The following is an 18,975-nucleotide window of genomic DNA, read 5'->3' on the forward strand; positions in this document are numbered from 1 at the left end:
CTGCGCTCTTACATGCCTTTTTATAAGCTTCTGCGGCGGCGGCGGCGGCGAAATTGGGATCCATCCCTTCCACCGGTTTAGGGTAGGGGGCGTCATTGTCGTGTACTCGTGTATTATATGGATGTGAATCTCCAACGTCCAACAATATGGGTCAGTGGTGGAGGTAAATACATTATTTGACGTAGGTGAACGGCGCTAGTGGTGAATATAATAAATAATATAATATAAAATGAAAATCGTACGGAATCGGGATTCTATACTCCGTAATATATATAAATGGATAATTAATATTATTATTTTTTTCATTACCTATAATATTAACTCCGCCGCCCCATTGACCGATTGTTCTTTTTAAGTAAAACGTCGTGTGCGATCGCTTAGATGTTGTAGGCACATATTACGTCGTGTAATGTATAATATGTTGTAGGCATATAGTCAAATCAGGCATTTTACTAAATGCCTAGGCATATAGGCAAAGAACTTAATTTATACGCAATTTAATTATCCACCTTGACATTTAGTCAAATGACTAGGCATTTACCTAACTAAATGCCTATTTAAAGTCAGGAAAATACTAAAAATCAAACATTTTGTATTATTTTAAACATTGAACTATATTTTCTATAAATAATTTATTGCTATTTTATTAAAAAAAAAAAACTATGTATTATTTATTAATATGTAAAACACGTAATGAAGTATGTTTAATTTCATACACATCGATACTATTTTTTAAAACTTAAATCATAATTATATTATATATAGCTGTATAGGTAAACTAATTAGATGTGATAGTACGAGTATAAAAATGATTAAAAAGGATATATTATAATTAAAAATGTTTGTTAATTTTTATTTATAACTTATTATTACATGTAATTGTTTGGTGGCATTAGCTGTAACATTTAAATATTTGATATTTTTTTTTAAAAATAACTTACAACTCAATATAGATAAGGTTCTCATACAATCTACATCAATTTTCCAAGGTAAAACCAATGGAACTTTTATTTTTATTTAATAATAATATATATAAAGTACCTACTCACTACTTAGTACTATATTATACTAAAGGATATATTATATTATACTCGTACTATCGTCTACATTGATCATACCTAATTATTGATTAGTAATTACCTATGTATATATTTATTTTATATGATTTAATTCTTAAAACAATAGTACCGATGTGAACAAAATTAAACATATTTCATATACCTACGTGTTTTACATATTAATAAATAATACATACTTTTTTTATATATATAAAATAGCCATAAATAATTAATAGAAAATATAGTTAAATGTTTAAAATAATACAAAATGTTTGATTATTATTATTTGCCTAACTTGAAATATACATTTAGTTAAATGCCTAGTCATTTTATTAAATTACTAGTTATTTGACTATATGCCTAGGCATTTAGTAAAATACCTGATTTGACTATATGCCTACGACATAATATACACTGTTAATGTATAATGTAGTATAGGTAGGTAATAGTGCTGCAGCTAGTAACTCACTCAGTCACTCATACAGTGATCGCTGTATCTTAAAAACTACACAACGTAAAATTACAATTGGGTGGGCAATATAACGCAGTGTTTAGATGGTGTCAGTTAATAACTAATAAATCCGTTTTATCCTATTCAAGTTCCGGATTACAAAATATCTGTAAATCTATTACATTATCAATAAAACACTGTATTATTTCGTTTTTAATGTTTAATGAAAAAGCTCATATTATTTGTATTAAAAAAAAAATTCGTCAGACGACATAATAAATTATTCTAGTATACAATGTACGTGCGCTATTATGCGTATATATAATAACATTATCTCTAGCATATAATAATATAGATTATAGTATATAGTGTTGGCGATTAAGCAACACATATTAATAATAATATATATTATCTTACAATAATCGACTATGTATGTTCGCCGATCATTTATATTTGAAAATTTAAAAAAATATGTGGTAATAGCATTTAAAATACATATTTCTTCTATTGATTAAGAATTATAAATTGTATAACTAAAACAATAATTAATGCATGCGAAAAATAAAAAAATAATTTTTAGTTTTTATTCTCAATTTTACATGTTTTATAACAGTCAGCTTATCATTGATATATTTCTTGAAATAAATATATTTGTGTGTGTATCTTTTAAAAACTAAGATGCATATTTTTACATACTTTGGTAAATAAAATGCATATTTTACAATTTTTTATTGCATATAAATCCCAGCTCTGATTATAAGCAAACGATACTAACAGATTATTTCGATTTAAAATTAAGATTTTACTAAGTTAAAAAATAAATAAAATAAGTTTGATAAAAATGTTAATAATTAGTAATTTAAAAATGTGTATAATGTATTTGCAATATGTAATAAATTAAATTTAAAAAAACATAATTGATAGTTGATACACCGTAGGTCAGCAATTTAGCACTGTTGCTCTCGTATTGAAAAACAATTTTACTAAAGAATTAGGAATAAACTAATATAAAATACAGAAACCGACTGGTGAATGCTGATAAAGATAAACGTAGGTCGTAGGTATAATGTATAAGTACTAATATTAAGATAAACTTTTATCACTATTCTGTATAGATATTATAGTTAAGTTGGATATCTGTTGTCATATTAGTTAAATCCTAAATAGTCGAGAAAACCTTAGTCGTTTGTGGTAATCATTGTTATAGCCGTTCGTCGTTCTGCCGTTATGACTTTACGTTATATACACGCAAAAATAAAATATATTTTATATTATATTTACCTACCTCAATATATAATATAAATGTTTAAATAGTAAACACTAATAAATAAACATCACCAAGGCGCAATCCAGTTATATATATAGTTTATTGGCTTTAAATAATTTATAAAAAAAAAATTTTATTCTCAAATGCGCCCCTTACTTAACTGCGTTCTTGGCGAGCGCCCATGCCGCTAACTTCTAGTTACGGCACTGATAACACAACTGCTGCGTAGTGACTTATAACACGCAGAACTACTTAACCATTATTAGTATTTTTTTTTTTTGAAACAACAAATATTTTTTGTGCAAGTGCTACGTATGTTAAATTAAAATTAAAATGACTAATGATGATTTACAACAATTGGAACGATTAGTTACCAAGTTGAGGTAGGTACACATGCGGGCTCACCTACGACCCACTCACTGCACTATGATAATAATAAAATACAAATTATATCCCTCTTTGTATATATTTAATAGGAGAAAAAATGCATGTTAAATGTTATTGCATTTGCGTAACTCAGTACCTATATTATGTGAAAATAATCATTAATTTGAGTGCGACGTCATTTGACTGAGATGCTCTGCACATAGTGGTTCTTAACCGCCGGTCCGCGATAAAAAAAGGTACTGCAATGGTCCGCGAAAGCAAAAAGATTGAGGCCCGCTGCTCAACACATATACGCAGTGCATCACGCAACTTACATTACGCACTTACGCCATTAACAGAATCTCTTATAGAAAAAATTCTTACACTGGTATAATTTGGCCATTTTTTTTCTGTTAAAAAGTAGAAGATTTTCTTTAGGATACAATAGAATTCGATTTTTATTATTTTTATCATAAGATATAGGTATCTTGATTTTGAGAATATCGAAATCTAATAAGAGTAATCTAATACTCAGAGTACAATACAAAAGAGATAGGCTATGTTTTTGAAAAAAAAAAACAGTTAACTCATGCAAAAGTTCAAAGCTGTTCTGTTATTTTTTTCACTACTCAATTATTATTCATTTTACGTTTTAATCAATTATTTCGATTACAATACATACATTCATACATACATGCATACAATACATTTTAATACCTAGCTATTATTAATATAGCCGTATATGTTTGGGCAAAACAAATGTTACTTACACAGTTACACACATTTCATTTAAATAAGCAGTTATAAAATATAAAACCTTATAACTACGTCAAATACATAAAGTTAAAGAAATTCAACAAACATTTTATGTATAAACCGTAGGTACGCAATCATCATGTACCTCAAAATGTACACAATTCTGCACGTTTGATAAGGAATGTATAATACAAGCAATCGCGTTCCTTCTATTAGATTTATTGTAGGTACATTTTATGCTCTCGAATATAGAAATAATATGCCTGAAACTACTAGGGACTCATCCGATGATGCGTGCGTGTACGAGATAGTCGTATTTGTAATCTTTTAAGAAATAAAATTGATATTGGTAATAAATTATTTTTAATTTTATTAATACCTAATTAAAATTATTTATTTATTTAATATTATTAACCTTTTGACTAAAATCATTTAGTCCAAATGTTCATAATCTACATATTATATACACATTACACACCCACACATATATTATGTATAAATATTACATGGTTTTGATTTTATAAATATTATTTTAATTTTATTTCTGTAATCTGTATTCTGTACATTATTAGGTGCTCGTCGCTTCGATTGCCTGTATATTTTGTGTAGATGATGCAATAGCTACAGTGAATATAATCGGTTTATGGTAACTAAAATACATTATATACGTTCTTGATTCGATTGAGTATTTGAGTAAAGATAACGAAAAAATATAGCATCTATTGTTGTTCCTGATTTTGTTATTGAAGTAGGTATAATATCGGTCTTATGGCTCGTGTGTGTTCATTTCATCAGGCTGGGGCTATACACGGCGTTTTCCGACGCGTTTCGTACGCCGCGTATTCCGCCGCGTTTCCCGTCGAATCGAAAATGCGTTGGTTTATATCGGAGTAGCTATACACAACGGACGTAATACGCCGCGTTTTAATCCGCGGCGGAAAACTCCGGCCGGCTTGTGTTTTGGCGGACGAACGCCGAAGTTATAAAAACGCAAACTCCTAATTTTACATTGTTTTAAATTAGGATGGGCTATACTGGTGACGGAAAACGTCGCGTTTGCACCATAATTTTTTAGATATTGTACAGATATCCGCGGCGGAATAGTTATTGTATGCATGTATGAATGTATGTATGTATGTATGTATGTATGTATGTATTATTATTATAAGATAATTCAATTTTACTTATTACTATTTAAATTTAAAATGATTGGTATAAAATATAATGTTAGTGATAAATATTTTGGATTATGCTGTTTCCGGTTATACTTATTAAATATTATTTGTATTTAATCTTTAATTACATAATATATAGGTATTATAATATTTAAACAATAAAAAATAAAATTTTTGAGCGGAGTTAGGGTTGAGATGAATAGATGATATAATATAAAATTGCAGAAATGCATTCGTTGAATACTTTAATTTTTTTATTTTGAACAGAGCAATAGTTATTTTATTATATTTTAAAGACATTCGAATTAAATAGGAACAATATCATTTCCGATAGCTGTTGAGTGTAGACGCGGTCTCATGTTTTGGTGGTAAAACCATTTCTTCGAGTAAAATCGATTCCAATATTATTTTTATTAACGTATATTCTTTTATTTCGATTGTAAGCGTAGGCTTGCAGGTCTTGGTGGTCTGTAGACGAGGATGACAGTACCCAACTCAAATAAATCATTTCGGACACAAAAGGGATGGAATGCTTGTCTGCACATGTGTACGATTTAGGTCACAGCTCACATAAGTGAAATCGAACAACTAAAATACAAATCCTGCTAGTATTATTGCAATACGTTTCTCTTAGTCGTGAAACTGCGCAGTATTTCTTTCAGCTCTTTATACATAAAGGATAGTTTGTTGACCATCTGCTGTGACATTGTGACAATAGTTTATAATGCAGGTACTTTGATCCCTAACGTACAATGCCAAGCCGGTCCCGTGTTCTGTGACTGACCGAAGGGCGCCAGCCAGCCGAGTCAGGAACAGAACACGGCACCGACGCCGTCGACCGCAGTTATAAGAATAATAACAAGTATACACCTATAGCCATAGCCTTGTATTTTAAATCGTGACAGATTTTCGTCTTATTTATTAACAAGACGAATCTAATTAGAGTAATCTAATACTCAGAGTACAAGACAAAATAGATACCTAGACCAGTGTTTCCCAAAGGGTGTGCCGTGAAGCTGTTCTGTTATTTTTTTTACTATACTCAATTATTATTCATTTTACTTTTTAATAAATTATTTCGGTTACAAAACATACATGCATACAATACATTTTAATACCTAGCTATTAGTAATATAGCCGTATATGTTTGGGCAAAACAAATGTTACTTACACAGTTACACACATTTCATTTAAATAAGCACTTATAAAATATAAAACCTTATAACTACGTCAAATACATAAAGTTAAAGAAATTCAACAAACATTTTATGAATAAACCGTAGGTACGCAATCATCATGTACCTCAAAATGTACACAATTCTGTACGTTTGATAAGGAATGTATAATACAAGCAATCGCGTTCCTTCTATTAGATTTATTGTAGGTACATTTTATGCTCTCGAATATTGAAATAATATGCCTGAAACTACTAGGGACTCATCCGATGATGCGTGCGTGTACGAGATAGTCGTATTTGTAATCTTTTAAGAAATAAAATTGATATTGGTAATAAATCATTTTTAATTTTATTAATACCTAATTAAAATTATTTATTTATTTAATATTATTAACCTTTTGACTAAAATCATTTAGTCCAAATTTTCATATGCACTACAATCTACATATTATACACACACACACATCTATATATATATATATATATACATGGTTTTGATGTTATATCGAAGTTATACGGTCATGTATCATAATTCATCCAGAACTTTAGACTTGCTCGTTTGATAAGGGCTGTAGAATATAAGCAATCGTGTTTTACTAGATTTATTGTATTTAGATTTTATGCTTTCAAATATTGAAATAATATATCAGAAGCTACTAGGGTATCATCTTACAATGTGCGTGCTCGAGTTTTAGAATATAATCTAATTTGGTGCCAAAGTACCTATGACATTTTTTTTAAGTATTTAAATTAAAAAATAAATCTTAAAATGTTTTAAATGCTATAAGTATGAAAATATAATTTTATCAGTGTAAAAAAAGAGTTAAATATTATGAGGAGGACAATACACAACCCATATAAATCACTTCGGACATAAAAGGGACGGTATGCTTGTCTGCACACGTGTGCAGGATTTAGGTCACAGCTCAGCTCATAAGTGAAATCGAACAACTAAAATACGAACCTTGCAATGTATTATAGCAATACGTATCTCTAAGTTCGGAAACTGCGCAGTATTTCCTTCAGCTCTTTATACATAATGGATATTTTGTTGACCATCTGCTGTGACATTGTGACAATGGTTTATAATGCAGGTACTTTGATCCCTAACGTACAATGCCACGACAGTCCCGTGTTCTGTGACTGACCGAAGGACGCCAGCCAGCCGAGTCAGGAACAGACCACGGCACCGACGCCGTCGACCGCAGTTATAAGAATAATAACAAGTATACACCTATAACCATAGCCTTGTATAATAAATCGTGACGGATTTTCGTCTTATTTATGAATAAGACGAATCTGAAAACAGATTTGAATTTTTCATCAAATATACTTTAGAACGTCCAGTTCACAATTTTTATTAAAATATAAATTTTTAAACAATTGAAAAATGACAATTTTTAATTACTCGTTTGTTATATAATGATTTTAGGAATTTGGTAGATAATATCAAAAATGTGGACTGACCGTTCTCAAGTAGACTTGGCGACAAATTAAAATCTGTATACATAAATTTGACGAAAATCCGTCACGGTTTAAAATACAAGGCTATGGCTATAGGTATATATTTGTTATTATTCTTATATCTGCGGTCGACGGCGTCGGTGCCGTGTTCTGTTCCTGACTCGGCTGGCTGGCGCCCGTCGGTCAGTCACAGAACACGGGACCGGCGTGGCATTGTACGTTAGGGATCAAAGTACCTGCATTATAAACCATTGTCACAATGGCACAGCAGATGGTCAACAAAATACCCACTATATGTTAAGGTACAAGACGATATTATAGTAGTTTATAAAACATGAGTGTACATCATTGTAGAATATATAAAATAAAATAAAATTCAATATATTTATAATATTATTACAATACGTTTCTCTCAAGTCAAGAAACTGCGCAGTGCACAGTATTTCCTGATCTTTATATTTTTACGAATTATATATTATTTTATATATTCTACAATGATATACACTCGTGTTAGAGAACAAAATCAGAAGATATATAAAGGGAGGGAAAATATATATTTATAGAATAACATACAATACTGTTTCGATGTAAATTTATTTAATCTTTAATATAAATAATATAATAATAATATATAAATATAATATAATATTATAATATATTAATATAATATTAATATTTAATATTAATAATATATTGTATTTAGGCATTCGCTGAATATTTTAATTTTTAATTTCGAACAGAGCAATTGTTATTTTAATATTTTGATGACATTCGAATTAAATAGGTGCAATTTTCATTTCAGATAACTGTAGAGAGTAGACGCGGTCTCGTGTTTTAGTGGTAAACTCGTCTCTTCAATTATAAGCGATTCCAATATTATGTTTATTATCGTTTATTCTTTTATTTCGATTGTAAGCGTAGGCTTGGTCTTGGTGGCCTGTGGGCGAGGATGACAGTACCCAAACCATATAAATCACTTCAGACACAAAAGGGACGGAATGCTTGTCTGCACAAGTGTACGATTTAGGTCACAACTCAGTTCATAAGTGAAACCGAACAACTAAAATACGAATCCTGCAATGTATTATTTCAATACGTTTCTCTAAGTCAGGAAACTGCGCAGTGCGCAGTATTTCCTGATCTTTATATTTTTACGAATTATATATTATTTTATAAAATACTACAATATCGTCTTGTGCCTTTACAGAATGTATATATTTGGTTGACCATCTGCTATTTTGCTGTGACAAATGACAATGGTTTATGGTACAGGTAACGTACACCGCCACTCCGGTACACCGTACACGTACCCTTTGGTCAACAGGACGTGTTATTTGCGCTGCAAACACGATTACTGTCTTTTTATCTTCATGCTTAAGTACAAAAAGAACACACACACACGACACACATCACCTTTGCGCTCAAAAACATATAACACTGTTGACTTAAATTATTTACAGTTGATAAATACACACATAATTTTATACAATATACGATATAGGCACCTAATATTATGATGTGCATATTTCATTCACATTTTATTACATTAATAAAATATATTATTATAAAAATACAATATACCTAGTACCTACATTATAAATACATTATTACATTATCATTATTATTTACATTTATTTATTACATTTTTATTAAGTTTTGGTACTGTAAGTAAATCATTACAGACATTATGATATTTAAAGCATAATATTGTGAAATACTTTAAAGTTTATGATATAATTTTAATTTATAACATTTTTAAGTGTTCTTGAAAAAATATACTTAGTAATATGTAGGTTGGTACAATTAGAAAATATATTTAATACAATTTACGATTTTATATTTTATATTAAACAAATATAATAATAGTATCAATTATATTTAATGGAAACTCCTATTAAACGACAACTCAAATTTAATTTAGTTATAATACTACAATTATTTTTGCATAATCTGTTATAATTTACAAACACGTCAGCATTTTCTACACACAATCAAGCGGAGATAATGATGGTTATATTTCAAAAAAAACGATAAAAAACTAATTTAAATGTAATTAAATTTATTAATACTACATGATGTGATAATAATAATTCTTTATTTTCCAGACGGTTAGTCATTAACCATCAATTTAAACGACAAAGTTATTGATTTTGAATACGTTAGTGTGCCCAACATATGTAAAGTTTTTTTGGTAATTATTATTTATGATTCGTGAAAAATAAAATGGATTACAAACACGGCCCGCACGAGTGGCCGTACTCGTTGCGGACGGTCTCGTGTTATATATATATATTATAGGTCACCTTCTGTGACGGACCAGATCGCGCCAGCCAGCTGAGTCAGGAACAGAACACAGCAACGACGCCGTCAACCGCTTATGATAATAATAACAAATATAATATATAGCTATAGCCTTGTATTATAAATTGTGACAGATTTTCGTTTTATTTATGAATAAGACGAATCTAATTAGAGTAATCTAATACTCAGAGTACAAGACAGAAGAGATAAGTTATGTTTTTGAAAAAAAGAAAACAGTTAACTCATGCAAAAGTTCAAAGCTGTTCTGTTATTATTTTCACTATACTCAATTATTATTCATTTTACGTTTTAATCAATTATTTCGGTTACAATACATACAATAAATTTTAATACCTAGCTATTATTAATATAGCCGTATATGTTTGGGCAAAACAAATATTACGTACACAGTTACACACATTTCATTTAATTAAGCAGTTATAAAATATAAAATCCTATAACTAAGTCAAATACATAAAGTTAAAGAAATTCAACAAACATTTTATGTATAAACCGTAGGTACGCAATCATCATGTACCTCAAAATGTGCACAATTCTGTACGTTTGATAAGGAATGTATAATACAAGCAATCGCGTTCCTTCTATTAGATTTATTGTAGGTAGGTACATTTTATGCTCTCGAATATTGAAATAATATGCCTGAAACTACTAGGGACTCATCCGATGATGCGTGTGTACGAGATAGTCGTATTTGTAATCTTTTAAGAAATTAAATTGATATTGGTAATAAATCATTTTTAATTTTATTAATACCTAATTAAAATAATTTATTTATTAACCTTTTGACTAAAATCATTTAGTCCAAATGTCCATATGCACTATAATCTATATATTACACACACACACACACACACACACACACACACACACACACACACACACACATATATATATACATGGTTTTAATTAAATATATCGAAATTAAACGGTCATGTATCATAATTCATCCAGAATTTTAGACTTTCTCGTTTGATAAGGACTGTATAATATAAGCAATCGTGTTTTACCAGATTTATTGTTGGTAGATTTTATGCTTTCGAGTATTGAAATAATATACCTGAAGTTACCCACATCTTACAATGTGCGTGCGCGAGTTTTAGAATACCACCTAATTTTGAGTCAAAGTACCTATGACATTTTTTTTAAGTATTAAAATAAAAAAATAAATCTTATAATATTTTAAATGCTATTAGTGTAGATGCCCAATCAGTGTAAAAAAAGAGTTAAAAAAACGGTGGGTAATAAATAGACTGATTATTTACAACTTTAACATAAAGCAGGTATATTAGTCAACACAGAATCTTACGAAATTCCTACATCACTAGAGAAATAAAAATACTACCTGAGTACAAAAGTCTAGTCCAGTATTCTGAATAGCTGTATAAAAAGAATATTATCCTACCTATGTGTAATTTAAGATAACATAAAATTATAGATTTTTAAAGAATGTACACAAATTACACGGCCTAAAATAAAATAATTAATATATAGGTACATACTACGTATTATATAAATGGAAGATGGAAAGCGCCACATCAAATACGTCTCGATGATTTTAAATGTCTCTTAGTTATACGTTTTTTTATTTATTATAGAAATGTAATAATATATATAATAATAGGGTGTGATACTCCGATTCGTTATATAAGTCTCTTGAGAATTTGACATTTTTTTTTTTGAGTAAAAACGTCAAGCTATCCCATATCGGTCGGCTTTAAGACATGCGTTGAATAACTGGGCGTGGGAATTAATCGGGAAGGTTATTCTGGAATTAACCTGACATTGAACATAACACTTTTAAGCATATATCTTTCTATTAGGAAAAAATACTTTAATTCAATTTGGAAAAATATTTAAGTTTTTATAGCGTTATGTTCAAAAAATGTAGCGAAAATTACGATTTATATGTAAAATCTACCGGTTTTTTATGTTCAAAAAACGATTACTCCAAAAATATGTTAAGTACAAAAGCACATTGCACATAACACTTTTAAGCATATTTCGTTCTATTAGGAAAATATAGTGTGTACCAATTTGGAATAATATTAAGGTTTTTATAGCGTTATGTTCAAAAAGTAGATAGTATAATTACCGTTTATTACTAAAATCAACGATTTTTTTATGTTCAAAAAATGATTACATCCAAAATACTTTAAGTACAAAAACAAATTGCACATAACACTTTTAAGCATATTTCATTCTATTAGGATAATATAGTGTGTACCAATTTGGAATAATATTAAGGTTTTTATAGCGTTATGTTCAAAAAGTAGATAGTATAATTACCGTTTATTACTAAAATCAACGATTTTTTTATGTTCAAAAAATGATTACATCCAAAATACTTTAAGTACAAAAACACATTGCACATAACACTTTTAAGCATATATCTTTCTATTAGGAAAAAATACTTTATTTCAATTTGGAAAAATATTTAAGTTTTTATAGCGTTATGTTCAAAAAATGTAGCGAAAATTACGATTTATATGTAAAATCTACCGGTTTTTTATGTTCAAAAAACGATTACTCCAAAAACATGTTAAGTACAAAAGCACATTGCACATAACACTTTTAAGCATATATCTTTCTATTAAGAAAGAATACTTTATTTCAATTTGGGAAAATATTAAGGTTTTTATAGCGTTATGTTCAAAAAATGTAGCGAAAATTACGATTTATATGTAAAATCTACCGGTTTTTTATGTTCAAAAAACGATTACTCCAAAAATATGTTAAGTACAAAAGCACATTGCACATAACACTTTAAAGCATATATCTTTCTATTAGGAAAAAATACTTTATTTCAATTTGGAATAATATTAGGGTTTTTATAGCGTTATGTTCAAAAAGTAGATAGTATAATTACCGTTTATTACTAAAATCAACGATTTTTTTTTGTTCAAAGAACGATTACTCCAAAAATATGTTAAGTACAAAAACAAATTGCACATAACACTTTTAAGCATATTTCGTTCTATTAGGAAAATATAGTGTGTACCAATTTTGAAAAATATTTAAGTTTTAATAACGTTATGTTCAAAATATAACTTTTGTCATAGTAAAATAGATATTTTTTTCCTAAATTACTTCGAAAAAATGTATATTGTGATAATCCAAAATACCGTGATTACAGTGGTTTCTATTTTGATCATAAGTCTATTTACCCTTTAATTTTTACCCAAACTTTATTTATATATTTCTGATAGATAATTACATGACGAATCGTTTTATATACAAATCATAGCTTAGGTTCAAATATATTGACAGAAAATCACGTATTGAACGAAATTTATTCAGTATATTTGCATCGATTTAGCGGGTGTTATCGGTTTTGAACGTAAGCATATTTTTGCTTCATTTTTTACCCAAAATGTGTGAACATATTTTTTTCTGATAGAAGATTATGTGATGAGTATTTGCATATAACATTTGTCATAAAAATACGATTTTTTTTCTTTTAAATTTCTACGAAATCTGATATGTTTTGACGAATCAAAATATCAAAAAATTCACCTCATTAATTCGGTTTTAGGATTGATGGAAGTATTCCAACAGTAAAATATCAATAAGAATACCATTATGAACAATTAAAAAAAAAAATCAGGTCGATAAGTGCAATATTAAAGAAATTAGGATATCATATATTTTTGAAATACGTCCATGCTGATACGTTTATCTGCGAATACGTTATTTCTTAATTTCACGGACCATATGTAGTATAAAAACCTATATTCCTCAACCAAACTCTATGAATTTATATATTTCTGATAGATAATTACATGACGAATCGTTGTATATACAAATCATAGCTTAGGTTCAAAAAAAATTCCAGAAAATCACGTATTAATCATAAATTATTCAGTATATTTTCATCGTTTTAGCGCTGTTTTTCTTTTTTGAACGTAAGGCTATTTCTATTTTGTTTTTTACCCAAAATTGTTGCGCATAATTTTTATTGATAGACCACTATGTGCTGAATATTTACATATATTATTTGTCATAGTACAATAATTATTATTTTTATTTAAATTGCTTCGAAAAATGATATGCTTTGACGATCCCAAATATCTTAGATTTCACGCCACTGATCCGGTTTTACGGTTGATGGAAATTTTCCAACTGTAAAATATGACTAAGGATACCATTCTGATCATTTAAAAAAAAAAATCAAGTCGATATGTGCAATATTCAAGAAATTAGGTTTTCATAGATTTTTGTTTAAGTCCAGGCTGCTTACGCATAACTGTGAATACGTTGTTTTTTAACTCTGCGCACCAAATGTAGTATAAAAAACTGTATTTTTCAACAAAACTCTATACAATTATATTTTTCTGATAGATAATATCACACTGAATCTTTATATCTACTAAACTTACCTTAACTTCAAATATTTTCGCAGAAATCACATTTTGAACGTAAATATTTGACATATTTTCATAGTTTTAGAGGGTTATTTTTTGTTTGAACATATGCCTATCAAACTTTTATTTCTTACCTAAACTTTATGAAGTTGTATTTTTCTGGTAGACCAGGTCATGGCGGTTAAGAAAATATATCTTTTGTCATAGTACGATAGATATTTTTTATCCTAAATTACTTCGAAAAAATGTATATTGTGATAATCCAAAATATCGTATTTACAGTGGTTTCTATTTTGATCATAAGTCTATTTACCCTTTAATTTTTACCCAAATTTTATGAAATTATATTTTCCTGATAGACCATTTGTACTATATTTATTTTATTTTTTTAATTACTACGAACAATAATATTATTGTTATATTTCACCTTTAAAAAAATGTATAATTTAATTTATTTCTTATGCATTTTATGTATGCCAACCAATGTTTTGCCACCCAGCACAGTGCACCTTTTCTGCACTTCGTTTCGGCATGATGATGAACTTAATAAAAAAAAAAAAAACCTAAAACGTTTGATTCATATCTTATAATATTATTTTTTTGTGTACTTAAACTCTAAAATAAAAAAAAGTCAGATTCATTTAAGGTTTATAGTCATATATTTATTGATTGATATTAAGAATGATATTAAGATTGATATTTATTGATATTAAGAAATATAACACGGACATTCAGTCTCTTCATTTTGCGGGTGAAAAGGACGAGGAGGAGGCGGCACCATGTACCCAGAATCATAGGTAGTTGATTTTTGTTTTCCTGTAAACAATTAAATAAATGAAAATTTATTAGTTAAAATATTTCAATAAAAAAAAAACAGCAAATAATTGATTCATTTCATAATGATAGTAGGGCAATTGAATTAAAAATACAGTAATGTAGATATATTTAATTACATATGGAATAATAACAGGTTGTGATAACATATAAACAGAGATAGCTGGTAGTGGCAGGACTAATTTATATTTAAATTATCAATCAAGGTAATTTTATTTTATACACAAGTCAATGAAAATATGTTATCATGTATTTTTTTATTATTTCTTATATTGTTAGTTACGTTAATCTCTTAGTTTAATTTGTTTGTAAATTAACTACTGTCCAATAATTATTCTTATGTATTTATTTTAAACAATAAGAACCTGCCTCAGCACAAGCTATGCTTATTATAGGGGGTACTACAATTTTTAATTCATATTTCGTTGATAATATATATATATATATTATATATTCTATTGTTGTAATAAATATTATATAAATACATAAATAAAATTAAAAAGTAAAAATTACTTTTGCATAAATGTATGTCATATCTGTCTTCTTGCTTTTTTGAAGGACGAGGAGGAGGCAGCACCTTATATCTATCAATATCATTGTTTTCAGATGGTATTAGTTTTCCTGTAAACAATTAAATAAATGAAAATATACTAGTTGAAAATATTTAAAAAAAAAAAAACCAAATTATTTATACTTAAATAATCAATCAAGGTTTATTAAAAAGTAAAAATTACTTTTGCAACTGCAATCTCCTATTTTGGAACCGACTTTGCCATATATTTCATGTATGTTTGTTGACTTGACCCACAAAAAACCACAATGAAAACTTTTATTGTCATCGAGCACAATATAAAAAAATGTATCCCTTATACCGCAAGCTCTGATACTGGAATACTGTAAGAAAAAAAATTTGTTTAAGCAAATAAAACGGTTTTAAATTCTTAAGTGGACGTAGTACCCGCACGTGTTATCTCCGTAAGTTAACGTTAAACCTAAATAATATTCCCAAGTCTATGAAGTTATTTTTTTCTTATAGAACGAATTATAACAAATATTATTATGTGCAATGTGCTTTTGTACTTAGAATATTTTGGAAGTAATCATTTTTTGAACATAAGAAAATCGTTGATTTTAGTAATAAACGGTAATTATACCATCTACTTTTTGAACATAACGCTCTAAAAACTTAAATATTTTTTCCAAGTCTATGATATTATTTTTTCCTGATAAAAGGTAAGTTAACGTTTCAACACAGTAAATTTTTTCATAATAGCAAAATTATAAAAGAATGTAATAAATACCATAAGGTCTATCGATTTTGATTTAGAAGAGTTTTTTCTTTTTTCCTTCATAAAGCTTATTTTATCTTGGTTTAAACTCATTACAGTCATCTTTAAAAATTTACGTTTAGTTCCGAGATCCCTTTTCAGAATACTGATATTGAAGATGTTATGATCTGCAAAAAAAAATATTTTAACATTATCTAAACCTAACCTAACCTAGGGAGGTTTTACTGTAACTATAATCGCATAAATTATTCAAACTTCCACACATACACACACAACCACCCTTACCCTAAGAAAAAAAATTAATTACCTTGATTTGTATTGGGCGATTTTAAGTCCGTAATTGAATATGGACGCCTAAATAAGTATTGAAAACACATGGTCAATTCGTATTTCGTCGTATGGAGTTCAGTGTTCGCACTGCTGAGCGTAAACTGTAAATGCCAAATTTGAGGAAATCGTTTATCGGTTAATCGACGATAAAATATAAAATTATTAAGATAAAATAAAAGTTGTTGGGGATTCCCCTATTTCCATTATTGTTGTACATGATAGCCAAATGCATGGCTGATAGCCATATACATTGCTTCATATTGCTATAAATACGCGTATCGGTAATGGCCCCTCTATATTACTCTGTGTTAAATTGTAAGAATTCATTTTGTCCAAAACTATATAAAAAATGTATCTGTGAAAATGTATACTTCAGATCATTTTTTTATATTGTAAATGGACAATTTAGAACACTTCCTATGTGTAGTTTATCCCAATAATTGTTGTTATTATTTAAGTGCTATATTTTCAATTATATTAAATTTATATTGAATTATATTAAAAAACAAAATTAAATTAAAACAGTGTTACTTTATTGTATTCCATTTTTACTTTATTTCGTATGAAACCGGTGTATTCCCCAATTTCCAATAATTTTTTCAGTAATAGTTCGTCTTAAGATTTTAGATAGTATGATGTGTTATCATTTTATCGATTGTTTATGTTATCATAGTAGTATCACAGAATAGGTGAAATTTCTACTAACCACGACCGTTGTAGTATGTTCATGATTACCTTATGTTCAATTACCATTAACTAGGACGCAATACCCTAACCCTACATAATTTTATACACTTTTCATTTCATGGCTGGCGCTTGTTCGTTACGTTTCCTTGTACCATGCCTCCGTTCACTGAAAATGCCAAAAAGTTACCATGACTTTACATTTCAGACGGCTTGTAGCCATTGTTATGGCTGAATACATATCGCAAGTAAAGAATAAAAGTATGAAAGATTTAAATTTAATCGAATTTGACAACTTTCTAGACACTTTGAAAAAACCACGTGCTACGATATCCCGCCTAGTGCGGGATATCCTAGTGGTTTTATGTGGGCAATGTAATGTAGATGATGCAGCGGCCAACGTCGTTGCCATGTGGATTAGAAGAAAACATCCATTAAGTTCAGTAAGTAACCTCTATAAATTAATAAATGTATGGGTAGCGTCAGTGGCGGCGCGAACTTTTTTAGTCTTTGAAGCATATTGTATATTTAGTACAGTTATTTTTTAAAACTGCAGAAGTGGCATAATCATTTAAATAAAAGCTATCTCTTAATAAATCTGATGCCATAGCATACACATTAATTGCTTCTTCATAATTGATACTTACCTATATCTCTCTCACAGCTAAGAATCATCAGACTTTCCAATCGGTCTTGTCCAATGGTTGAACGTAGTTTAGTCTTGATTAATTTAACCTGTATAATAAAATGTATATGAAATACTATGACTTCAAAATTCAAACTATTTTTTATTAAGATAAATAGATTTTTCAAATTAAATAAAATTAATAATATTATGTTAATAACGCATGAATACCTTTGCAAATGCTATCTAGATTCAGATGAGGCGGGTATTGTTAGTAAACCTTTGTAAGCCAACTATAAATTGGGGAAAGTTTGACTCAAATTGTAGTTAGATAAAACTTTAGTAATTTTTTGTGATGTAAGTGATGAATTTTCTTCTTTCTTTTGTATTATTATACTAATTATAATATTTATCATGATATTTATGTTGAGATCTTACAATTATACACCCACCCGGACCCGGCTACCTTGTATCCCGCCGCCACTGGGTAGCGTCCTCTTAATGTACAGCTAAAGTTGACACTTTTATTTTTTTCAGACCCTTTTTCAACAAGCAAATGTTAGCATTAGAGAACGCCAAATTGAAGGTTACCATTTATACCCAAACTATAAGAAAATTATAGTAGAAAAGTGGTTTATACTTGATAAACAGATAATTCCAAGTGAAAAGACCATCGAAGAAATGAAACTAATATTTGAAAAATATGGAAACCCCAAAAATCCCTCTGAAAAAAAGTGGACCTATTTAGCAATAAATTTTAAAGGATTGCCGTCGAACAGTGAGAATTGTAAATTGGGATCCAGGAAAAGATTTAAA

General features: G+C 28.5%; 1 protein-coding gene across 1 annotated transcript; it reads right to left on the reverse strand.

Moving 5' to 3' along the window:
* Positions 1-15,033: 15,033 nt before the first annotated feature.
* On the reverse strand, positions 15,034-17,084 carry LOC126553456 (uncharacterized). Its single transcript, XM_050208618.1, has 5 exons — positions 16,828-17,084; positions 16,533-16,687; positions 15,966-16,125; positions 15,745-15,852; positions 15,034-15,213 (listed from the first exon to the last, which is right to left on the reverse strand). The coding sequence occupies exons 1-5, from the start codon at positions 16,895-16,897 to the stop codon at positions 15,107-15,109; spliced, it is 600 nt and encodes a 199-aa protein (XP_050064575.1). The 5' UTR covers positions 16,898-17,084; the 3' UTR covers positions 15,034-15,106.
* Between the last annotated feature and the right edge of the window lie 1,891 nt (positions 17,085-18,975).

This window comes from Aphis gossypii, unplaced genomic scaffold (assembly GCF_020184175.1).
Source record: "Aphis gossypii isolate Hap1 unplaced genomic scaffold, ASM2018417v2 Contig00250, whole genome shotgun sequence".
Lineage (NCBI taxonomy): Eukaryota > Metazoa > Arthropoda > Insecta > Hemiptera > Aphididae > Aphis > Aphis gossypii.

What these genes read in the sequence shown, in the direction of transcription:
- LOC126553456 (XM_050208618.1), bottom strand. Translation starts at nt 16,897, where the DNA reads ATGTGTTTTCAATACTTATTTAGGCGTCCATATTCAATTACGGACTTA. An exon ending in CAAAATCGATAGACCTTATG is followed by an intron (nt 16,126 to 16,532) that starts GTATTTATTACA and finishes TTTTTCTTACAG; the next exon opens with TATTCCAGTATCAGAGCTTG. An exon ending in AGGAGATTGCAGTTGCAAAA is followed by an intron (nt 15,853 to 15,965) that starts GTAATTTTTACT and finishes AATTGTTTACAG; the next exon opens with GAAAACTAATACCATCTGAA.